The 19,091-nt window shown below is 37.9% G+C and overlaps 1 protein-coding gene across 2 annotated transcripts in view; it reads left to right on the plus strand.

Annotated features, from left to right (window-relative positions):
* Positions 1-16,734, plus strand: part of TEX2 (testis expressed 2) — a 101,469-nt gene extending 84,735 nt beyond the window's left edge. For both annotated transcript variants that reach the window (XM_063293500.1, XM_063293501.1), the window contains exons 8-12: positions 647-779; positions 8,315-8,440; positions 10,910-11,119; positions 13,396-13,516; positions 14,967-16,734. In XM_063293500.1, the coding sequence (XP_063149570.1) occupies positions 647-779; positions 8,315-8,440; positions 10,910-11,119; positions 13,396-13,516; positions 14,967-15,095 (719 nt within the window). In that variant the 3' untranslated portion in view covers positions 15,096-16,734. The remainder of the gene's footprint in view (positions 1-646; positions 780-8,314; positions 8,441-10,909; positions 11,120-13,395; positions 13,517-14,966) is intronic.
* Positions 16,735-19,091: the final 2,357 nt, after the last annotated feature.

The following is a 19,091-nucleotide window of genomic DNA, read 5'->3' on the forward strand; positions in this document are numbered from 1 at the left end:
GTGCTACTCCAGTGTGCAGTGTAGAAAATATTCCACTTCCATCCTTCTGAATAGATTTGCCTCTAATCCACACTGAAATGCAGATATCCAATAGTACAAGAACGAATGAATGTAAGGTTGAGTGCATGTATGCCTTAGCGGAGTTCACATTCTGTTTTGCTACTGTCTGAGTGCGTCATAAAATTCTTTTGCCTGTGTCACTTTGGAGGCTCCACTGTCAGAAGCTAGCAATCTATGAATTTTATGATTTGAACAATAGCGTATCATAGGATAAAAATTGGTCATCAGATTTTTTTAAGATAAAAAAAGTAAAAGTGAACCCTCTGTAGCAAGTTTCTTTTTGAGAAGCATTCTCTTATTTTCTAGAAACTCTTAGGATTTTGAAACATAACCTAATTCCAAGATCAGTGTAGCACTATACCAATTAATGTGCTAACATTTTGAAATCTGCTGACTTATATAATGCAGCCCCCACATCAAGCTTGCCTTTACTGATCAAATTGCTGTTTACATTTATAATAATAGCCTTGACTTCTGAAGAAGAAGTGGAAACAGTCTGGTTACACATGTGTATTTGTACCCCGTGACAAATTTTTCCCAATATTTGTTGCTTATACTTAAAATGATGTTCTCCCAACAATTCTAGGGCTTTGGATTGACTTGGAAATATCCTACAGTGGATCTTTTCTGATGACTCTTGAGACAAAGATGAATTTGACCAAACTTGGGAAAGAACCTCTGGGTGAAGCATTAAAAACTGGAGAATTTGGTAAAGAAGGGTAAGGAATATTGTTATTAGTTAAATTTTTGTTCAGAAAGAAATTGGCATGAGCTACTTTCCACTTTTACCCATGAAAGAACCCAATGAATTCCTTATAGTGAATGTTGTTGTTTATTTGTTCAGTCGCTTCCGACTCTTCGTGACTTCATGGACCAGCCCACACCAGAGCTTCCTGTCGGTCGTCGACACCCCCAGCTCCCCCAGGGACAAGTCCGTCACCTCTAGAATATCATCCATCCATCTTGCCCTTGGTCGGCCCCTCTTCCTTTTGCCTTCCACTCTCCCTAGCATCAGCATCTTCTCCAGGGTGTCCTGTCTTCTCATTATGTGGCCAGAGTATTTCAGTTTTGCCTTTAATATCATTCCCTCAAGTGAGCAGTCTGGCTTTATTTCCTGGAGGATGGACTGGTTTGATCTTCTTGCAGTCCAAGGCACTCTCAGAATTTTCCTCCAACACCAAGTGAATGTAGTAATGAATGTACATTCACCAAGTGAATGTAGTGAATGTAGTAATAGTTTTTTTATAAGAATTTTATTAAGTTCGAAAGGAAGATAAAAACTACAAAAAAAAACCCTACAAAAAGAAAAAAACTAAAAAGAGTTGAAAACACAAGAAGAAAGATTTTTGAATATCAGATAAAGTGACTTCCAACTTTCAACAGCAAGAATATACAGCAATTTCCATATTCAATCCCTTACTCTATATCAAACCAAGATCACATTATTTCTATAAATGCTTCTATTACCACACATACAAATCACTAATGCAATTGCTCCTTTCCCTTATAGAAAAAGCAGAAAAGATATATGAATGTAGTAATAGTTTATGTGGAAGCTATTGTATGTAGTTGGATGCCCCCAAGCTCAAAATCTGTTGATAAGCCTTTTGCATATTGTTGTTGTTGTTGTTTTATCCTGCTTTTTAAATATATAACTCAAGGCGGCGAACATACCTAATGCTTGGGCCTCCTATTTTCCTCACAACAACCCTGTGAGGTGGGTTGGGTTGGGTTGAGAGAGAGTGATTGGCCCAAAGTCACCCCTCTGGCATGTGCTAGTTGTTCGGCCTTGGGGCTTCCTGTGGACAAACAATAAATACCAACTTCATAATTAGTATTGTTGCATTAGAGCTCAATTAATCCAAGTATTAATAACAATGTACTGAACAAATATTAATTAGCTGAGTAATTACTCTCCTCAAGCTGAGCTTGAACAAAGCAAGGAAGTACCATACAACAGTCTTCTGATAAGCAATAAATGAAATGGATAAAATAAGCAAACCTTTTAATTTTATTTATTTATATTAGATTTATATTATTTACAGTTATATAAATATACTTATTGGATTTATTATTTATTTATTTAGCACATTTTTCCACCACCCATCTCAAACATGACTCTGGGTGGCTTACAATACATTAAAATAACAATTCATATCAATTAAAAACGTTATAAAATATAAATATATGTTTTTATATTTATTAGATGTTTATGCAATATATTCTTTATTGCATACAGTTCAGTGTGGTGTATATAATGCTCCCCCCTCCTATTTTCCCTGCGACAATCACCCTGTGAGATATTGGGTTGAGAGAGAATGACTAGTCCAACGTCACCCAGCCCCTTTCCATGCTTAAGGGAGGACTAGAACTCACCATCTCCCAGTCACTAGTCCAGGACCTTAACCCAGGTCTCAAATATGGGGGCCACATTTCATAGAATGCACTGTTCAGTGGGCACACTCATACACATGCAAAAATGCAACCAAGATTAAATATGAATGTCCACTAAGTATTAATTTTATTAAATTGAAATAATGTATTATATTTATAATTAATAATTATTATAATTATTATAATTATAAAATTAAATTAAAATGGCAGTTTTATGCTAATAAAGGCAAAAACGTGTTGCCTGCTATAAAACAAAATATTGTATCACATGTCTGCAGTCTCTGAGCTGTCTGTTGTTCCACACCTCACCGTTGTGTTATTCTGCATCCCACCCTGGATCAACTAGTACAAACAAATGGCAATGTCACCAGCAGTGCTCGCTTTGCAAACCCACACAACCATCACATGCCAGCGCAGTGCCTGCACATGAGGCAAAGCAGAAAGACCGAGAGCCAGTGTGGTGTCATGGCAAAGGTGCTGGACTAGAAAGCGGGAGGCTGAGAGTTCTAGTCCCGCCTTAGGCATGAAATCCGGTTGGGTGACTTTGGGCCAGTCACTCTCAGCCCAACTTTCCTCACAGGGTGGTTGTTGTGGGAAAATAGGAGGGGGAAGGAGTATTGGGTATGGGTTCCAGCAGCACCTTTTTGAGCCACTGTGGGCTGTAGAAAAGAGTTTCCTGGGCTACCGTACATGTTTAAGACCTCTGCCTTAACCATCCCACCAAACTGGCTCTGAAATATAAATATCTGTGCATATTGGGCAGTGCAATATATATTCAGGCCAATTTAAATTTTGGCTAGCTACAAAACGCAACAAGGCAGCATTTTTCTCTGCTTTCTTCCTTCTCCCCATTTCTTCCTCATCTCGTGTTCTGGCCTTTGCTTAAGGTTTGGATGTGATTTTAAATTCTCAGATGTGAATTTATGGATTTGGTTCTCCTGTTATGCTTTTTTCTGTTTTCATGCTGGAAGTCCTACTTACTTGTTTTGCAGGAGGATGGGCAAACTGCAGTAAAGCAGACATACACACACCCTGCATTAAATAGAGGAAAAAACATATTTTGCTATTGGCACAGTTCCAAAGCTTTTAGGAAGGACAGTATTGCTACAACATATGGCTGAATAACTGAAGACATGCAAGCATACAACAATCAACAAACATACGTACATTGTGATTTAATAAAAACTGAAATAAACAGGTCATATTCATGGATGAATTGTGACTAATTTTTAAATGACTTTGCTATTTGATCCTTCCCTGTTAATTTCATATCCTTATATTTTAGCTGGCTAGCTTCTCCTGTCTATGTTGACACTACATGTGGCTGAATCTACCTTTCACATAACTCTGCAGTGGTGTATATTTTTTGCCCAAAAAAGGTTGACTTTCCATATACATTTTAAAGAATTAAGATCTTGGCAGCTATATATTTTCATTTATGTTTTCACAATCAGTGTATATGATACTTTTAATAATAGTCCAGATTATACCTGTGTGACCTAACAAAATGCACTTTTTTAAAAAGTCAGCTAATTCTGTTTACTTCATGCTGGCCGAATAAAATGTCTTGAGATTAGCCAGAAATTTCTCTATACTGTTTCTTCTCTAACTTACATTTGTTTTTATTTCCCCTTCATTTTCTTTTCTTTTTAATAATATTTGGATTCGTCAATCTGTGGATTTTTTCTGGTGAGTGGTATGTGTCACATCATCCCATTCCTTGTAGAGTGTTGATTCTGTTAGTGCTGAAACATTCAGAAGGTTTTCTTAAATAAATCGGTTGAATCTGAAGGGTTTTTAGTTTTCCCATTGCTGAAACTACTGTACAGTGTATTTGCTACACAGTCTGGGTGTGGAGAGGTCAGTTCATTGGAACCAGTATTTCTTGATAATTAGCTTTAATGCACTTATAGTGCCTTCTTAAATGCTTGATCAAAGCTATATGATCTCCACACTTCAAATTTGCATGTGCTAGATTCTAGTTCTAGCTGGAATCATGCAACACCTCCTGAAGTAATAGAGGAAGGGGAGCCTTAAATAGATACCTTTTCCTTCCATGGTTCTTGGAATGTCTGAAGTATGTCTGAGTCCCCCTCCTTGTGGGGAGATGGGCGGTAATAGAAATTTGAACAATAAAATAAATGTCTGTCTGTCTGTCTGTGGAGGTGATGAGGGACAGAGGAATATGCACTCCTTATATTTGGAGGCAAACACCACTCATTACAAGTAGTACTTCTCTAGTACTATGGGTACTGCTTGAAGAAGGTGCAGGTCCATCACTCTAGTTCCTCACCAAGGTTGAGAAACGCTGCTCTAGTTTGTCTAGAGCAGTGTTTCTCAACCTCTACAATTTAAGATGTGTGGACTTCAACTCCCAGAATCCCCCAGCCAGCATGCTGGCTGCAGAATTCTGGGAGTTGAAGTCCACACGTCGTAAACTTGCAGAGGTTGAGAAACACTGGTCTAGAGTGTCTAAATATCTAGCTTATTCCCATTTGCAATGTAAAGCAGTAAGTCAGGAAAGATTGAACCATGGGAAGAATGATATATATGAATGCTCCTAACTTTTGAATATTTTTTAAAAGACCTTTCAGAGCTAGCCTTCTGAAGTCTGCAAATAAAATCATGTGCTAAATCTTGAGGGTGCCAAAGTGCAAATAATAATGCAGCTTTCAGTGCTATTCTGAACATATATAAGAAAGCTTTTAACATTCTGAAGTATTTTTTTCTTGCTATTGTAGACCTCATCATAATGAATTAAAAGGTAACAGGGATATTTATTTACAGTATTGTATTTATTCCTTGCCTTTTCCTTGGAAGCTCAAAGCAGCGTATATGGGATCCTTTTTTAATTATATTCTGGATAACAATAACCCTGTGAAGTAGATGGAGCTGGAAAAGAACGACCACTGATCTCTGTGGCTGAATGGGGATTTGAACCTAGCTCTTTGAAGCACAGAATTGAAGGTTAATGTGTTCATTTTATCCTTGGCTTAAAACACAAGATGATAGCACAGATAACCAAATAGACATGACAAGGGAAAAATAAATTGGTTAGAATATGGTAGATTTCCTACTGTCTTATAGCAAAGACTGTAAGATTATCATAGTTTCAGAAGAACCTACAGAAACAGTTTCTGAAAGTCCAAACTACAGTTACTATCTGCAGTGGTTACTACTTTCTATTAAATCTAGCCTAGTGCACAGAAAAATTTGGAATCCTTGAAAAATGACCAACAGCTGTGCTCTGGATGGATTGGAAAATGGACAGAATGTTACTGCCCTAGTTGAAAATTGCTAGCGTCTCCCATGTAAATCATTCTGGAGCAGCAGGTAAAGCTGGAGAGTGGGAAAGAAGTATTCATAGCAGTCAATAAAATTTGACAGGCTGGAATAGATTATTGGTTTTTCCAGGCAGTTATAGGAACAGTTGTCAAACTGTGGTGAGATACAAAACTCAGAGCTAATTTCTAAGGCAGGGGAGGCTAATAATAACACATGTGAGACTGTATCATCACACTTGTGCTGTGACAAATCAGACATCAGGATGCAAATACTTAATGGTAGCATTCGTGTGATGGTCACCATGTCTGTGTTACCATTTTCATGTTAGCGTGGTTTGCTGTGGACATCACTGAAGGATATGAGCTTTTGATCATATAATTTTTGTGTGAAACTTGCTTATCAGATTGGCACAGAAGTGATGGAGAAATGGTAGGTTATGGAGAAATCGATCTTTCGGTCTCTCGTTTCTCTGGGGCTTCCAGATGGTTAGGGTTAGGGTTATAGTTTCCTTACAGTGAGGATTGCAAATTTTCCTTTGATGAGTATTTGTAGGATCTGGCGACAGTCTGACCTCCCCAAATACCTGTGCTTATCAGGGCTGCCTTCCCATTTCCCCTTCCAGGGTCACAGTCTCCAGTCTCTGGGCTTTAAGGAATCAGTTCCCACTTTCCCTTTGTCTCTGTGAAAGCTTGGCAGCTTTTAAAGGGGGGGTTAAAGACCTTTGCATTTGACGAGTGGGCTAATACAGGGCCTTATTATTTTACTCTACTCTCATTAAGATCAGGCTATTAATTGTTTTACATTAATTATGGATGGAGGTGCACTCTGCTGTATTGAGGATGTTTCTTAAATATATATGGTTGTTGCATTTGATTTAATTTTAAATATTTGGTTAAGCTTTGAACTAATTTTACTGGATGGAATTTTCTAACTATTCTGTTTTTCTTTTGATCTGTGCTACACCTTGATAAAGAATTATAAATTGTTATTGATGTGTGTTTGTGTGTGTGGAGAGAGAAAGAAAGGGAGATTCTCTGTTCAAAACACTGAAGCATGAAGCCTTCCACAAGCTAAAAGTATCCATGTATTCCCAGGGGCTTGTGTAAGGGGCTAAATACATGTTATGTACAATACATACCAAGCTGCAGTACTTTTCTGTTTTAAATAAAACAGAAAAGTTGTTTCAGGAGGGATCATTTGAGGGGGGGGGGTAGATTCTTAAACTTATTCTTCAGTGTTATCTATTCCAAATTGTCCTCCTTACTACTTTTCTCCAGAAAGGTTCCAAATCCAACCCAAATGAAAACTATTTGGGGAATTATGGGAGACAAAAGAGATTCTTGGCAAAAAAAAGAGTCTAACAGCCCCTGTTGAACAATCTTTACTCTGTAGTGATTGAATTCTTATAGAGCAGTGTTGTTGTTACTGTTTTTAAAAAAAGTTTGTCAGATACTTAGGGGGTGCATTATGTAGTCAGCTAATAGATAGGCAGTTTCATAGATATTGCAAAAGCACTTTCTCTCTTTTGCACAAGGAAAATAAGAAGTCCATTCTCAGCTGGGAAGAATCCTGTGGTTGCTGCCAAATCAAATTTGGCTGAAGGCATTGTCCATCTTTCTAACTTTGCCATTTACTTAATCAAGGTTTAAAGAACATTCTCTGAAGAACTGATTATGAATAGATTTCACTCCCAGGAAAAGCTGCTGATGAAATATAGAGGTGCTGAGCATTATGTATGCATTCTATAAGTCTCCCCTTTAAAGAAGTCCAAAAGGAAATATCTGCTCTAGGCATCATATACAATCAACTGTGTGTTTCTTTTTAAAGACAACTTTAAATTCAAGAAATCCTGCAAAGAAGTCTCTAGCCTTATGGAAACTGTTCCTTTGTTCTGAATCATTTTAGGCCCGTTAACCTAAAATACTATAACTGTATTTTGCATTTATTTACCAAATACCTTGTTTATAATATTTCTAATTTCAGTGTTGTTAGCAGCCTAGAGTGGGGGGCAGCTAGGACTCAGCTGTGGGTATGGGGTAATAGGCTAGTGGTGTATGTGTGAAACAGACAGTGGAAGGAATGTACTGTATATTCTTCTGGAAGCATGCAGCACTTACAAAATCAATTCTGACTTTTCATATAGCAATTCATCTGGACCTCAGAAGCATATCCCATTAAGTTTAAAAAATGAAAAAACATGCCAAGTTTCTCACCTTCATCATCTTAATATTATAATTGCCAGCATTGTATTCCATTGTATTGGGAAGTTAGGTATGAAAGAGATGCATCCTGATATGTCTTTAATTTATTTGACATTTGTTTGACTGCATGTAGGATGCCCAAACCAGCTTCCTTTCATTTGAAGCGAAGTTTGGCACCATTGTGTTCAGGGAAAGCAAAATGATGTACAACTTCATTTCTACCCTTTGTCTGACCTCCAGTGCACTTAAAAACAAACTGGGGAGACGGAGATGAATGGTGGAAAGAGTCTCTAATTGCCTAAGGAATGAAAAAGCTGGCCTGACCAGTGTTAATGAAGCACTGCTTCTGTCTTGACATGTGTCCCTCCTTTCAGTTTCAGGCCAAGGGCATATTGCCTTGCAGACAGTGATGAAGAATCTTCTAGTGCAGGATCCTCAGAGGAAGATGATGCTCCAGAAGCCACAGGAGGTGAAAAGAGTTTAGTATCAGGAGCAGAAGGGTGAGTCTTCGCCTTCAGACAGCTGCTGGTTCAGTTTGTGCCCTGCCCACTGCTTGCATTATCAACAGTGGTGCATTCCACCAAAGCTATGTTCTCTGTCTTTCTGTAACAATAAAAAATCCACACAAAATGGTTATATTAGTGGTTATATTATCGCATTGTAGGGTGGTGTAGCACTTGGAATCAAAGGCAAAAGGTGCTTCAGAACATGCAAAAGGGCTCACATAGCTCCTGTCTACAACTCCTCAAAGCAATTGCATTTTTCCTGGGATTGCGCAATTGTCCTCCACAGCTGCTGTGCCATCCTAGGAAAAGACATCGGGGACTGCTGATTGCTAGGGTTGAATCTGCCCATCCAATAAAAACATCACAAGAAGGCTCCATAGAGGTCCTACTCTATTTGAGGTGAGGAGAACATGGGGTAGACAGCAGGGCCTTCTTGGATGTGGCCCCACACTTTGGAACTCCCCTCTGAAGGTTTGAGCAGCACCCTCCCTCCTGACACTTTGTGAAGCTGCTAAAACAATATTATGTCCCTGTGCTTTGCACCAGGATGGAAGGTTTCTGGGGGCCATCTGGGGGATTTCTATTGATTGCAGGTCTTTTTGTTTTTGTTTTGTATTTTAAATCTGGTACAGACCACCCAGAGGCTTCACATTAGAATAGTTTACAAAAACTGGGAAGTCAGTCAATAATAGCAACATGTTTGGTATAGGGAGTTGAGGGAATGTGTTATGTGCTTGCTTCACGTGCCCTGAAGCAGCTTTTGCCTTGAAAGCATTACACAATGTCTCAAATTAAATTTGATCTATATTGAATATTTAAACTCAAAGTTTACTCTATAAATGTTTCAGTGCTTCCAGTCTATGGTATTTATCATTTTAATGCTTTCAGTGATTCAGTTTTCAAAATGCTAATTGGTAAGGCCATATAATCTGGAAATAATTAGGTACTTTTTGTTGTTACAGTAATCCGAATGGCCTTATCTCAATGGGTGATCCTAATTATATTTGCTAATCAGTAGAAAAAAAGTAATGGGGATAAGAGTTAGCCCTGTTTTTTCCATCTTTGGTATTTATTAATTTACAAGTCATCCATGAAGATTATTGTCTGGTTTTGCAGATGGCTGTTTTCTGCTGTTACTGTATTAAAAATTTAGAATGAAATAGGTGCAAGAACAAATTATGATAATGATAGCATTTTTATTTACATGGAAGATCATTTTACAGTAAACAAATTAAGTACTTAAAATCGTCCAACTTGTATATTTCAAGTGCTACCAAGAAAGGAGAATAATCTGGGTTGAATGAAATATAGTTCTTTTAGCAGAAAGGAATTTATCATGGGTTTTTGTGAATTGCTGGTTAGCTGAATGTCAGAAGACATCTGTATGCTAGTCCAAACAACCATTTAGATAACAGAAATCTAAATGTTTGTTTGGACTAGCATATAGATCAATGCAGCCTCTTAGCAAAACTATAAATAATTTAGTAACTGTAAGATGATCGAAGTTGCAGAAATAATTATTTTGCTGTAGCTGTTTTTAAAGGTCTTGAGAGAGAGAGATCATTCTGCTTTATCTGTTGCAGAACAGATTATCCTAATTTTTTTTCATTTCAGCAGAGAGGACTTGCTACTACTGTTGTTTAATAACTAGGTGGCTGTCGTTCTTGCCAATCTACTGCTGATCATCCAGCAATTAATCAATAGACCTTAAGCTGTCTAATACTTACCTTTGTGCTATATAGATTATGCTTAGCAGCATTGTCAAATAAGTAAGGCACAGCTTACTTATTTTTAGAAAAAATCAGGTTTTTCTTTTAATTACAGTCTATCTTTATTTTCTTTTATCTAACATTTATATCCCACATTTCTAATCTACTGGGATCCACACCAACTAATAATCAAACATAAAAGTGCAGCAAAACCATAATATAAAAAGTTGAGAACGATAATGCTATAAGGAAAAATCCAGAATTTGTTAATTTGTACATCCTCTTGCTAAATCCTTGAATTTGCAGTTTGGGGTTGCAAGGTCCATCACAGTTAGGTAAGCAGCCTGCTGGACCAGAGCTCTCAAACGTTTGGGAGAAATCCTAGCCAAAATGTTGGACTGTCCAAGAATAATAGTGAACTTTTGGGGCCAACAACTCTTTACCAAAATCCTTAATGTGTGTGTAATTATTGCTTGACTCTCCTTGTGAATTTTATTTTAGTTCTGATTTACAGTGCAGGCAGATGTCATAGCCAGGTCTATGGATCTTTCCATTTTTTTTCATGAGGACTATAAGTCTTTGCTGTCTGTGCATTTACACAACAACACTTCACAATCTGCAGTAGCAGACTGGCACTCTATGCCCTTAACATGTTGTATTTTCAGCTGCAGAATACCACAAAGCATTAACAGTTGTTTTTTAAGGGACAGCTGACGCTCACTTAGATGAATTCCTCTTATTTTCTCCCTTAAAGGTATGGAGTAGGGCACCGAACAAGTAAAATAATGAGATTTGTGGATAAAATTACCAAGTCAAAGTATTTCCAGAAGGCAACTGAGACAGAATTCATTAAAAAAAAGATTGAGGAAGTCTCGAATACACCACTCCTGCTCACTGTTGAGGTACAAGAGTGTAAAGGGATGTTAGCAATTAACATTCCGCCCCCACCTACTGATCGTATATGGTAAGTGTATTTCAGAAGACTTGTGACTTTGGAATCCATCGTGTATAATGTGTCACTTGAATTTATGAAAGTATCAAAACATTTCTTATTTTTATGCGTGCTGTGAAAGGATGTCACTAAAACATATTTTATTCTTCAGTTCCCCTATTTCCTATTTTTCTCAGACACATAAAAGAAAAAAAGCTGCACCGTTTGACTAATGAACTATAAAAAAATTTGCAGCAAAAATGTAGTTTGAAGTCACACAAGAGAACATGCTTATAAAGTGAAAGTTGGTCTGCAGTGTGTGATCATTCTGAGTTTGACAAGCATTCACATGATCCTTAGTAAGGATCCTTTTTAGAAAATTGCAGCACCAATGTGTGAGTCATAAGGAACAGTCTGTCATGTATCATTTATACAGGGTTAAACGAGTTAATTCTGAGAAGAAATGTGTGGGATTTTGCCATTAATTCCTATGAACAGTTACTGGCAAAGATAATAGAACCGGGTGTTATTTTAAGTTGCTCATGTGATTGAATTATTCTTCTATCCAAAAAGAGATCTATTGTAAAAATGTACAGTTCCATTTCTCATTATGCATTTTGTAAACTTCCAGAAATTGAAAAGCTAACAAAGCCTAGCAATTTTATCATCCATGAATAAAGCTACAGCACCAGAAATCAGGTCAAAAAAGAAGATTACTGCTTGCTCTTTCATTTCCCCTTCCCACCTCTCCCTTTAATACAGAATAATACAGAAGCTTGCTGGGTAAAACAGCATATTGAATTATATGAGGATCTACAGAGGTATTAATTAAAAGGTCAATGTTGACGCTTCTGCCAGTGTTATCTCATAATTGAAAATATTACCAAAAGAGAAGAACAATTTCAGTGCTCCTTTTTATTTTGAAGAAATATGGAATGAAGTTGAGACTGAAGTTCTGTTTTCATTTATCCAGGAGTGTTTCACTGAACATTTGTATCTTGCCTTTTTTTGTCTGGGAGGCTCAAGGCAGTTTGCATGGCTGTTTCCCCTAATTTTATTCTCAGAACAACTCAGGGAGATCCATGTTCAATGAGGATTTGAACTTGGGCCTCCTCAGTCCAACATCTTCACCACTGGCTGCCTTAATCAAGATGGGATTCCATTTTCTTCAAGTGAAAATATTTCACAAGAACTTGATCCTCAATTAAACCTGAGGAAATTAACTTCTGGGAGGAGCACAGTGTAGTTCAGTACAGAAAACATTGTCTCAGTCCAACAATACAGTTATTTTAAATTGTATTGGGAAAAGGGTTAATGACAAGAATATAAGTAGGTGCTGACTTGATTTCTCACTGTGGTCATCCTTGAGACAACATGGTACCCACTGCTATATCATTAGGACTTAATTTCAGTCAAGATACATAAAATCTTTCAGACATAAAGTTCTTCAGCAACTAGTACTAGAATTCAGCAATTATACTAATTGTTAATAAGTATCTGATCTCAAAATGACATTGTGAACCTGGGCACATTTGTTTACAGGGCACATAGAAGAAACAAAACTATACTCTTGAACTGGAGGGAAAAATGAGACTATTTTTTTATGTTGAAATATGTACTCACTTGGAATAAATATTTTGTTTAGTTTAACATAGTTTAGTTCGGTCCTGCACGGTATACGGCCTGCAGGCTGCATGTGGCCTGCCAAGCAACCTTGTGCTCTGGCGTTTTTTTAAAAGTAACACATTCACTGTTGCTCCAAAAGATGCATTGCTAAGCACCCCCAAGCCTCACCGCTGCCCCAGCTTCAGTTCCGCTGCCACTCTGCTAGCTGCCAAATAGCTGACTGGGCGCCAGGTATTCCCTTGCGGCCCATGATTATTTTTAATTTATCAATGTGACCCTTTCCCCTCTACGCATTGTGCAGGCCTGGTTTAGCGCCTCCAATCCTCCTCCAACAAAATCCTTGAAGATGCATGTCTTTGAAAAAGTAAATGCCCAAGATTAGGCTATATGAGGTACTGTAGCCTTCCCTGACCTAGAATCCTTCAGATATCTGGGACTACAAGTCCCAGAATCCATAGCCAGCATGAATGGGTTTGGGGAGCATTGTGTAGTGGTTGCATTGCTGGATTTGGTTTAAGAAGACAGAAATTAAAATTTCTGTTCATCCATGAATATCCCAGGATGGCTTAGGATAAACACGTCTCAGCTGAACATGGATTATATATTCTCCCATAGGCCTTGGAGAGAATATGGGATACAAATCTGGGATAGAAACAAACCTTCATTATTTTCTTTATCTCCAGGTACGGTTTCCGAAGACCACCTTTTTTGGAGCTAAAAGCTCGGCCAAAGCTTGGTGAAAGAGAAGTGACTTTGGTTCACGTGACTGAGTGGATAGAGAAGAAACTGGAACAAGAATTTCAGGTAGTTCAAATATCATTAACATTAACTGTGTTAAAAGAATGTCAGTTTGGTCTAGTGGTTAAGGTGCTGGGCTAGCAACCAGGAGTCTGAGAGTTCTAGTCCGGCCTTAGGCATGAAAGCTGGCTGGGTGACCTTGGGCCAGTCACTCTCTCTCAGCCCAACTCACCTCACAGGGTTGCTGTTGTGGGGAAAAGAGGAGAGTCACAGGGTTGCTTTTGTGGGGAAAATAGGAGGAGGAAGGAGTATGAGGTATGTTTGCCACCTTGAGTTATTTATAATATTAATAAAGGTGGGATAATAAATAAATAAATAAATAAATAAATAAGAGGAGAGTCACAGGGTTGCTTTTGTGGGGAAAATAGGAGGAGGAAGGAGTATGAGGTATGTTTGCCACCTTGAGTTATTTATAATATTAATGTGGGTGGGTGGGTGGGTGGGTGGATAAATAAATAAATAAATGTATGTATGTATGTATGTATGTATGTCATTAGCTAGCCCATCCATAAGCTTGCTGATGGTAGCATCTATCTAAGATGAAAAAGCACCCATACACACTGATTGGCTGGACATTGGTTTTAACGCCAATCATTACTTCTGGGAATTTCAGGTTCTTATTTTGATACTACACATAGGTACATACTGCATTTTGGATCCAAAGCCATAGAGGTACTTCAAAATAGGTGTAGGGACACACTGTACACCTGTTAGTGCTTCCTCTGAGAAGCTGTATCTTTTTCTGGGCTCAACAGGCACTACATAATCCCAGAAAAAGATGCACTTGATTTAAGGAAGCACCAAGTGAGCCCACTGGTACCCTGAAACACTTGACTTTGGACCTGAAGTGTGCCATATCCACACTAAAAAATACCTCGCATGCCCAGATTTTTAAAGTAGGGAGATAGTGCCTGATTTTAGTTTCCTTCAAGTGATACCAAAGAATTTGAAGGAATATTATTGTGGATAATCTCATAAAGAAAGGCTGATTTTGGCCTGAGACAAATAAATGATTTGAATAAATTATTGCTCATACTGTTCTATGGACTGTATTTCTAGCGTTGTGTTCATCATGAATTTACTGAAATATTATACAGAAATATCTGTTCAAATTTCTAGCCATTGCCTTTAAAAATTTGGGATGATGGGGACAAGGGGCTACAGCAGATAGGAGTCAACTGTTTTTAAAAACGTTATCAGTGAAGTTTGCTGAAATGTAGTGGAATGTAAGATTTTGTAACCCCTGAAAAGCAAAATTGCTTTAATACCATGACTGTTCCAAATCTATGCTTAAAGTAGATAGTTTACTAGTGACCCATGACATCGCTTGATTCAAATAAACCTGTTAAGGATTCCACTTGGCCTGATGAGAAAATCCAAAATATGAGGTCAGTGTATTTGAGTTCACTTGACTGTACCTTCGAATTGTATTCTAACTCATTGTTATGCCTTGCAGAAAATTTTTGTCATGCCAAACATGGACGATGTTTATATTCCTCTAATGCACTCAGCCATGGACCCTCGCTCATCTTTGTGCCCTTTGAAAGATCCTGATATAGAAACTGCAAGCAGCCATGACGTGTGAAGACTGCAGTTTACAGTATTAACAATGTCATGTTCATGTTCTTTCAAATGAAACTGTCTAGCCGATTTTTGTCCTTGTGCCATGTTTTATTTTTTAAAAATAAGATTGCTTATGCCAATAATTGCTCCAGTTATTGCTCTCTATTGACTTAGAGCATTAGTTCCATTTCTGCTAGGCTTTAAACCTAGTAGTTAATGTGCACTATTCTGCAGTAAACTAGAAAAAATTCCAACTAGCAGCAATTGATCCAACAGCTTTGATCCAAATGGAGTTCTTTATGGAGGTGCAGTAATTCAGGACTGACCCTGAACACTGATGGTTTGTCTCATCCAGCCATGTGAAACCTGTTTTCAGTAAGGAACAAATGTGTCTGACTGGAAGACTTTCTCCTCTCAAGCAGCTGGAGATATAAATGGAAGTGGCATGTTTTTCACTCCTGCAATCCCAATAGCTTGTGTCAAGCAATTTTGAAATCTTTTCTGGAGCTAAGAATGTACATTGGATGTATAGGTGATATTGTGAATCACTTCATGTAGAATATACATAGTAACTTATTTTTTTCATATGAAATTGAGTTTCTTGGAAATGAGTAGCCATATAAAACATGCAAACATACAGAATTGCTCTTGTTAAGGGATCTTGTGATTCTTTAGAAAAGAAACAAATTAGACAAAGCCATGAGACCAAACTACAGTAAGCCTTCTAGTTAGTGTACTACAATCACAGTAATTGTGATTAATGTTATCAGAGATGACTACACATGGAAATGCCCAATACCATGCATGTACTCATTAGAAATGATTGCATGGAAGGAGCCATTCACCTTCACCAACCAAATGTCCACAGTTCTGTTTTTGTTCCCAACTGTGTAGTGGATCCTCTTGTTTAACCATTTAAGGAGGTGCAAATCCTGATTACAGCTCATTTTTGTCAACATAGCTGAAGCATCTTCTAGGCTGGCTTGGTGTTCCTGACAACTACAAAGCACTATGAGTGAGAATGGCCAAGAGAACACTGCCTTGCTGTTCCTTTTCTGTATGGACTGAACACATATTCTGAATCTAACTCTTCTGAACACTACATAAGCAATGAGTATCTTGATACTCAGTATTGCCAACTACTTATGTTGAAAGGATGTTAGTTTACAAAGAAAGCAGGTGAGCTATGGAGTTCACTCTTTGATAGTGTACTATGCTTTACATGTTTTTAAAACCTTTTTTGTATGTTGTGTTAGGTTACTGCGTACAAAATTTCTCATGATTTGCCATCTCTAAATGAAGCTGACTGAAGTTTTTTTACAAGCACCTTGCCTGAAACATATTTAAAATCTAGCATTTAATATATGGACACATCCATATTATTTGGACAACTATTTTGTTACCTCAACTCTGGGACCATTCCATTTTGTGTACTATTCTTCTCATCACAATGAAAGCATCTGCCTTCCCCTTAAATCTGCATGTCTTATTCACAGCTCTTTTTCCCCCCGTGCAGTAAGTCAAAATACTAAATGCACAAATATGTAAACAATTATCCAGGTCCAGCACAAGTGAATTCACTGCACTTTGTAATCAGATTATGTGGGTTACTACAGTGGGCTTGCTTTGTTTTCTGAAATAAACTTATCCCATATCAAAAATCTGTTTTGATATTTGGGGGGCTGGGGGGGGGGGTAGGGATGCATATCCAGGAGTATAACACATAGTTTAGTGGGGTTGAAATAGTGAAAAATTACCAAACTGGATGCAAGTTCCTTACAATTCTTTTGAACATTTCAGGAGGCCCTTATTTCCAGTACTCACAAAGGTGTATCTTCTGTGGGAGTAATCAGGCAAAATATATCACGCCTCATGGCACCTGGAGTCAATCCTCCTCTAAGCCAAAATTGTTCAAGATTCTGTAGGGGTTATTTGAGCCAGAGCATAAAAAGCTCTAGAATTTAAATAGTATATAACTCTTCCAAGATTTAATTTTATATCCCTACAGGCAGCTTCCTAAATCTTGCTCCAAGTAGAGGGCACAGATTTTTTTTTCCCATACAGTACTGTAAAAATTATTCTTTTCTTCCGCTTGTAGAGAAAGGTTCAGGGGATGCAATCCATTTCCACCCACAAGTCATCTTTTCTAAGTAACAGAGCTAGCCTCCCAGACAGGAAGATTTGCTATAGATCCAATAGTCCCTCCTAAAGACTGTTATTTCCAATTTGTCTGTATTGATACAACACACTAATCTAAAATGTGGTTTGTGGCTCAGTATTAGAGCTGTGCAAACTATTTGGTTGAGTGGCTCAGGAAAGTTCTCCAAAATTGCTGTTCAGCAAGTAGAAGCAGTTGTCTCTGTCATCTGCTCCAAGAAATGCACCCCTCTCCATGTTCCTTTATGATCAGTCAACAGGATGTAAATTAAAGCTGCGTCTGAGATCAGACACACAACGAAGGGTGCAGGCCTTTTCCTCAAAACAATAACATGGAACAGCACCTGCACTTATCACATTGAACCAAAGAGGCCATGGTTTAGCACCACAAACCTAAGTCACATTGTTAGTTTCCAGCTCAGTGTCACAGGAACCCAGATTGGGTTGAATTACAATCAAGTATATTGTGCTAATTTAACCAGCATCAATTTGACAGCATTGTAAAAGCTTTGCCTAGATACTGCAAGAGATCATGATTAAAAAAATTAAAACAGTAGATAAGGTTTCTTCCAGGGTAAGGCAGGCTGAGAGGCTGCTCTGTAGTTTTAACTGTCCCCAAGAAAAAAAATCTATCAGACCAATTCATCTTTACAGCAAAGCCTCATTTCAAGTAAGTTACATGTTCAGTGTGTTGCATTCTTAATAGGTTTTTAGAGTTGCATGTCTCATTACTATACTCGGTAGCATTAAAGCAGATGTGGGTGATTGGCTGGCAAGTTGTAGTCAATTACACACATGCTTGAGTGGGTGGTGGTTTGCAAATTAACTCTGGTTATGTTAGATTTATACATACTGTACTGTCTAAGATGCAGTCACATCAGAGGGCTTTTCTTATGAAATGTCATTTGTTCTAAAATTTGTTTCCATTGAAGTTGGGTCCTAGGCAGCATGGAGGGGAATTAGCAGTGTAGCATCCTACCTTGACCACTAGTTGTTCATAGATGTTCCACTAGACTGCCAAAGATTTGTCCAATATAGCTGGCACCCTTTATGCCAGCCTTTCTCAACCTTTTGACCCCAGAGCAACCCTTGAAATATTTTTCAGGCCTCAGGGAAGCCCTGCATTCAGGCTCAAATATAGGCCAGACACTGCCAAATTATTGTATTTGTTTCATGGGTAGGCCTGCATATATGCAGTGTTCTTAAATTGAAAATAAAGAATGAGACTTAACCTCTTTAGTGTCAAGTTGCCCAAATTTGAAATATTTTTTTAAATAAATCATGATCTCCCAGGGAACCCCTAGTGACCCCTCAAGGAACCCTAGGGTGTCACAGAACTTTGTTGAGAAACCCTGCTCTATACACATAATTTTAGTCATTTTCTCTTTGGGCTTGCATAGAATGATTTATCTGGACTTTGCTGGTTTGTGTGCTACAATTATGCCACATGGCCAGAGTAGCCGTTCAGAATCTGAAACATCTTTTGAGGTAAATGAGCTATCCTTTTAGTAGAAGGTAATGCTTTTGCTATATTCAGTTGGGTAGACACACACTCTTTGATGAAATTGGGCACCGGTAAGATTCCACTGAGCTGCAGTGCATTATGGCTTGTCTGAATAGGGTTTTATACATTTTTGCATGATGCTAGATTGTTGTTATAATTGTTGAAGATACGGTTATGCAAAGACTGTCAGGTAGTAAGAACCCAAGTAATAAATAAGCTAATCTCCATTTTAAATCTCTCATCTTTAATTCATGTTACCTTCAGATATACTAGTGAACAAGGTGAAATCAAAGTACTCCTACACAATACACTCTTCCAGATGATCTCAACTCTGAATATTCATTGCAATTCTTCTTT

The sequence above is a fragment of the Candoia aspera genome, chromosome 2, assembly GCF_035149785.1.
Source record: "Candoia aspera isolate rCanAsp1 chromosome 2, rCanAsp1.hap2, whole genome shotgun sequence".
In the NCBI taxonomy this organism is placed as follows: Eukaryota; Metazoa; Chordata; class Lepidosauria; order Squamata; family Boidae; genus Candoia; species Candoia aspera.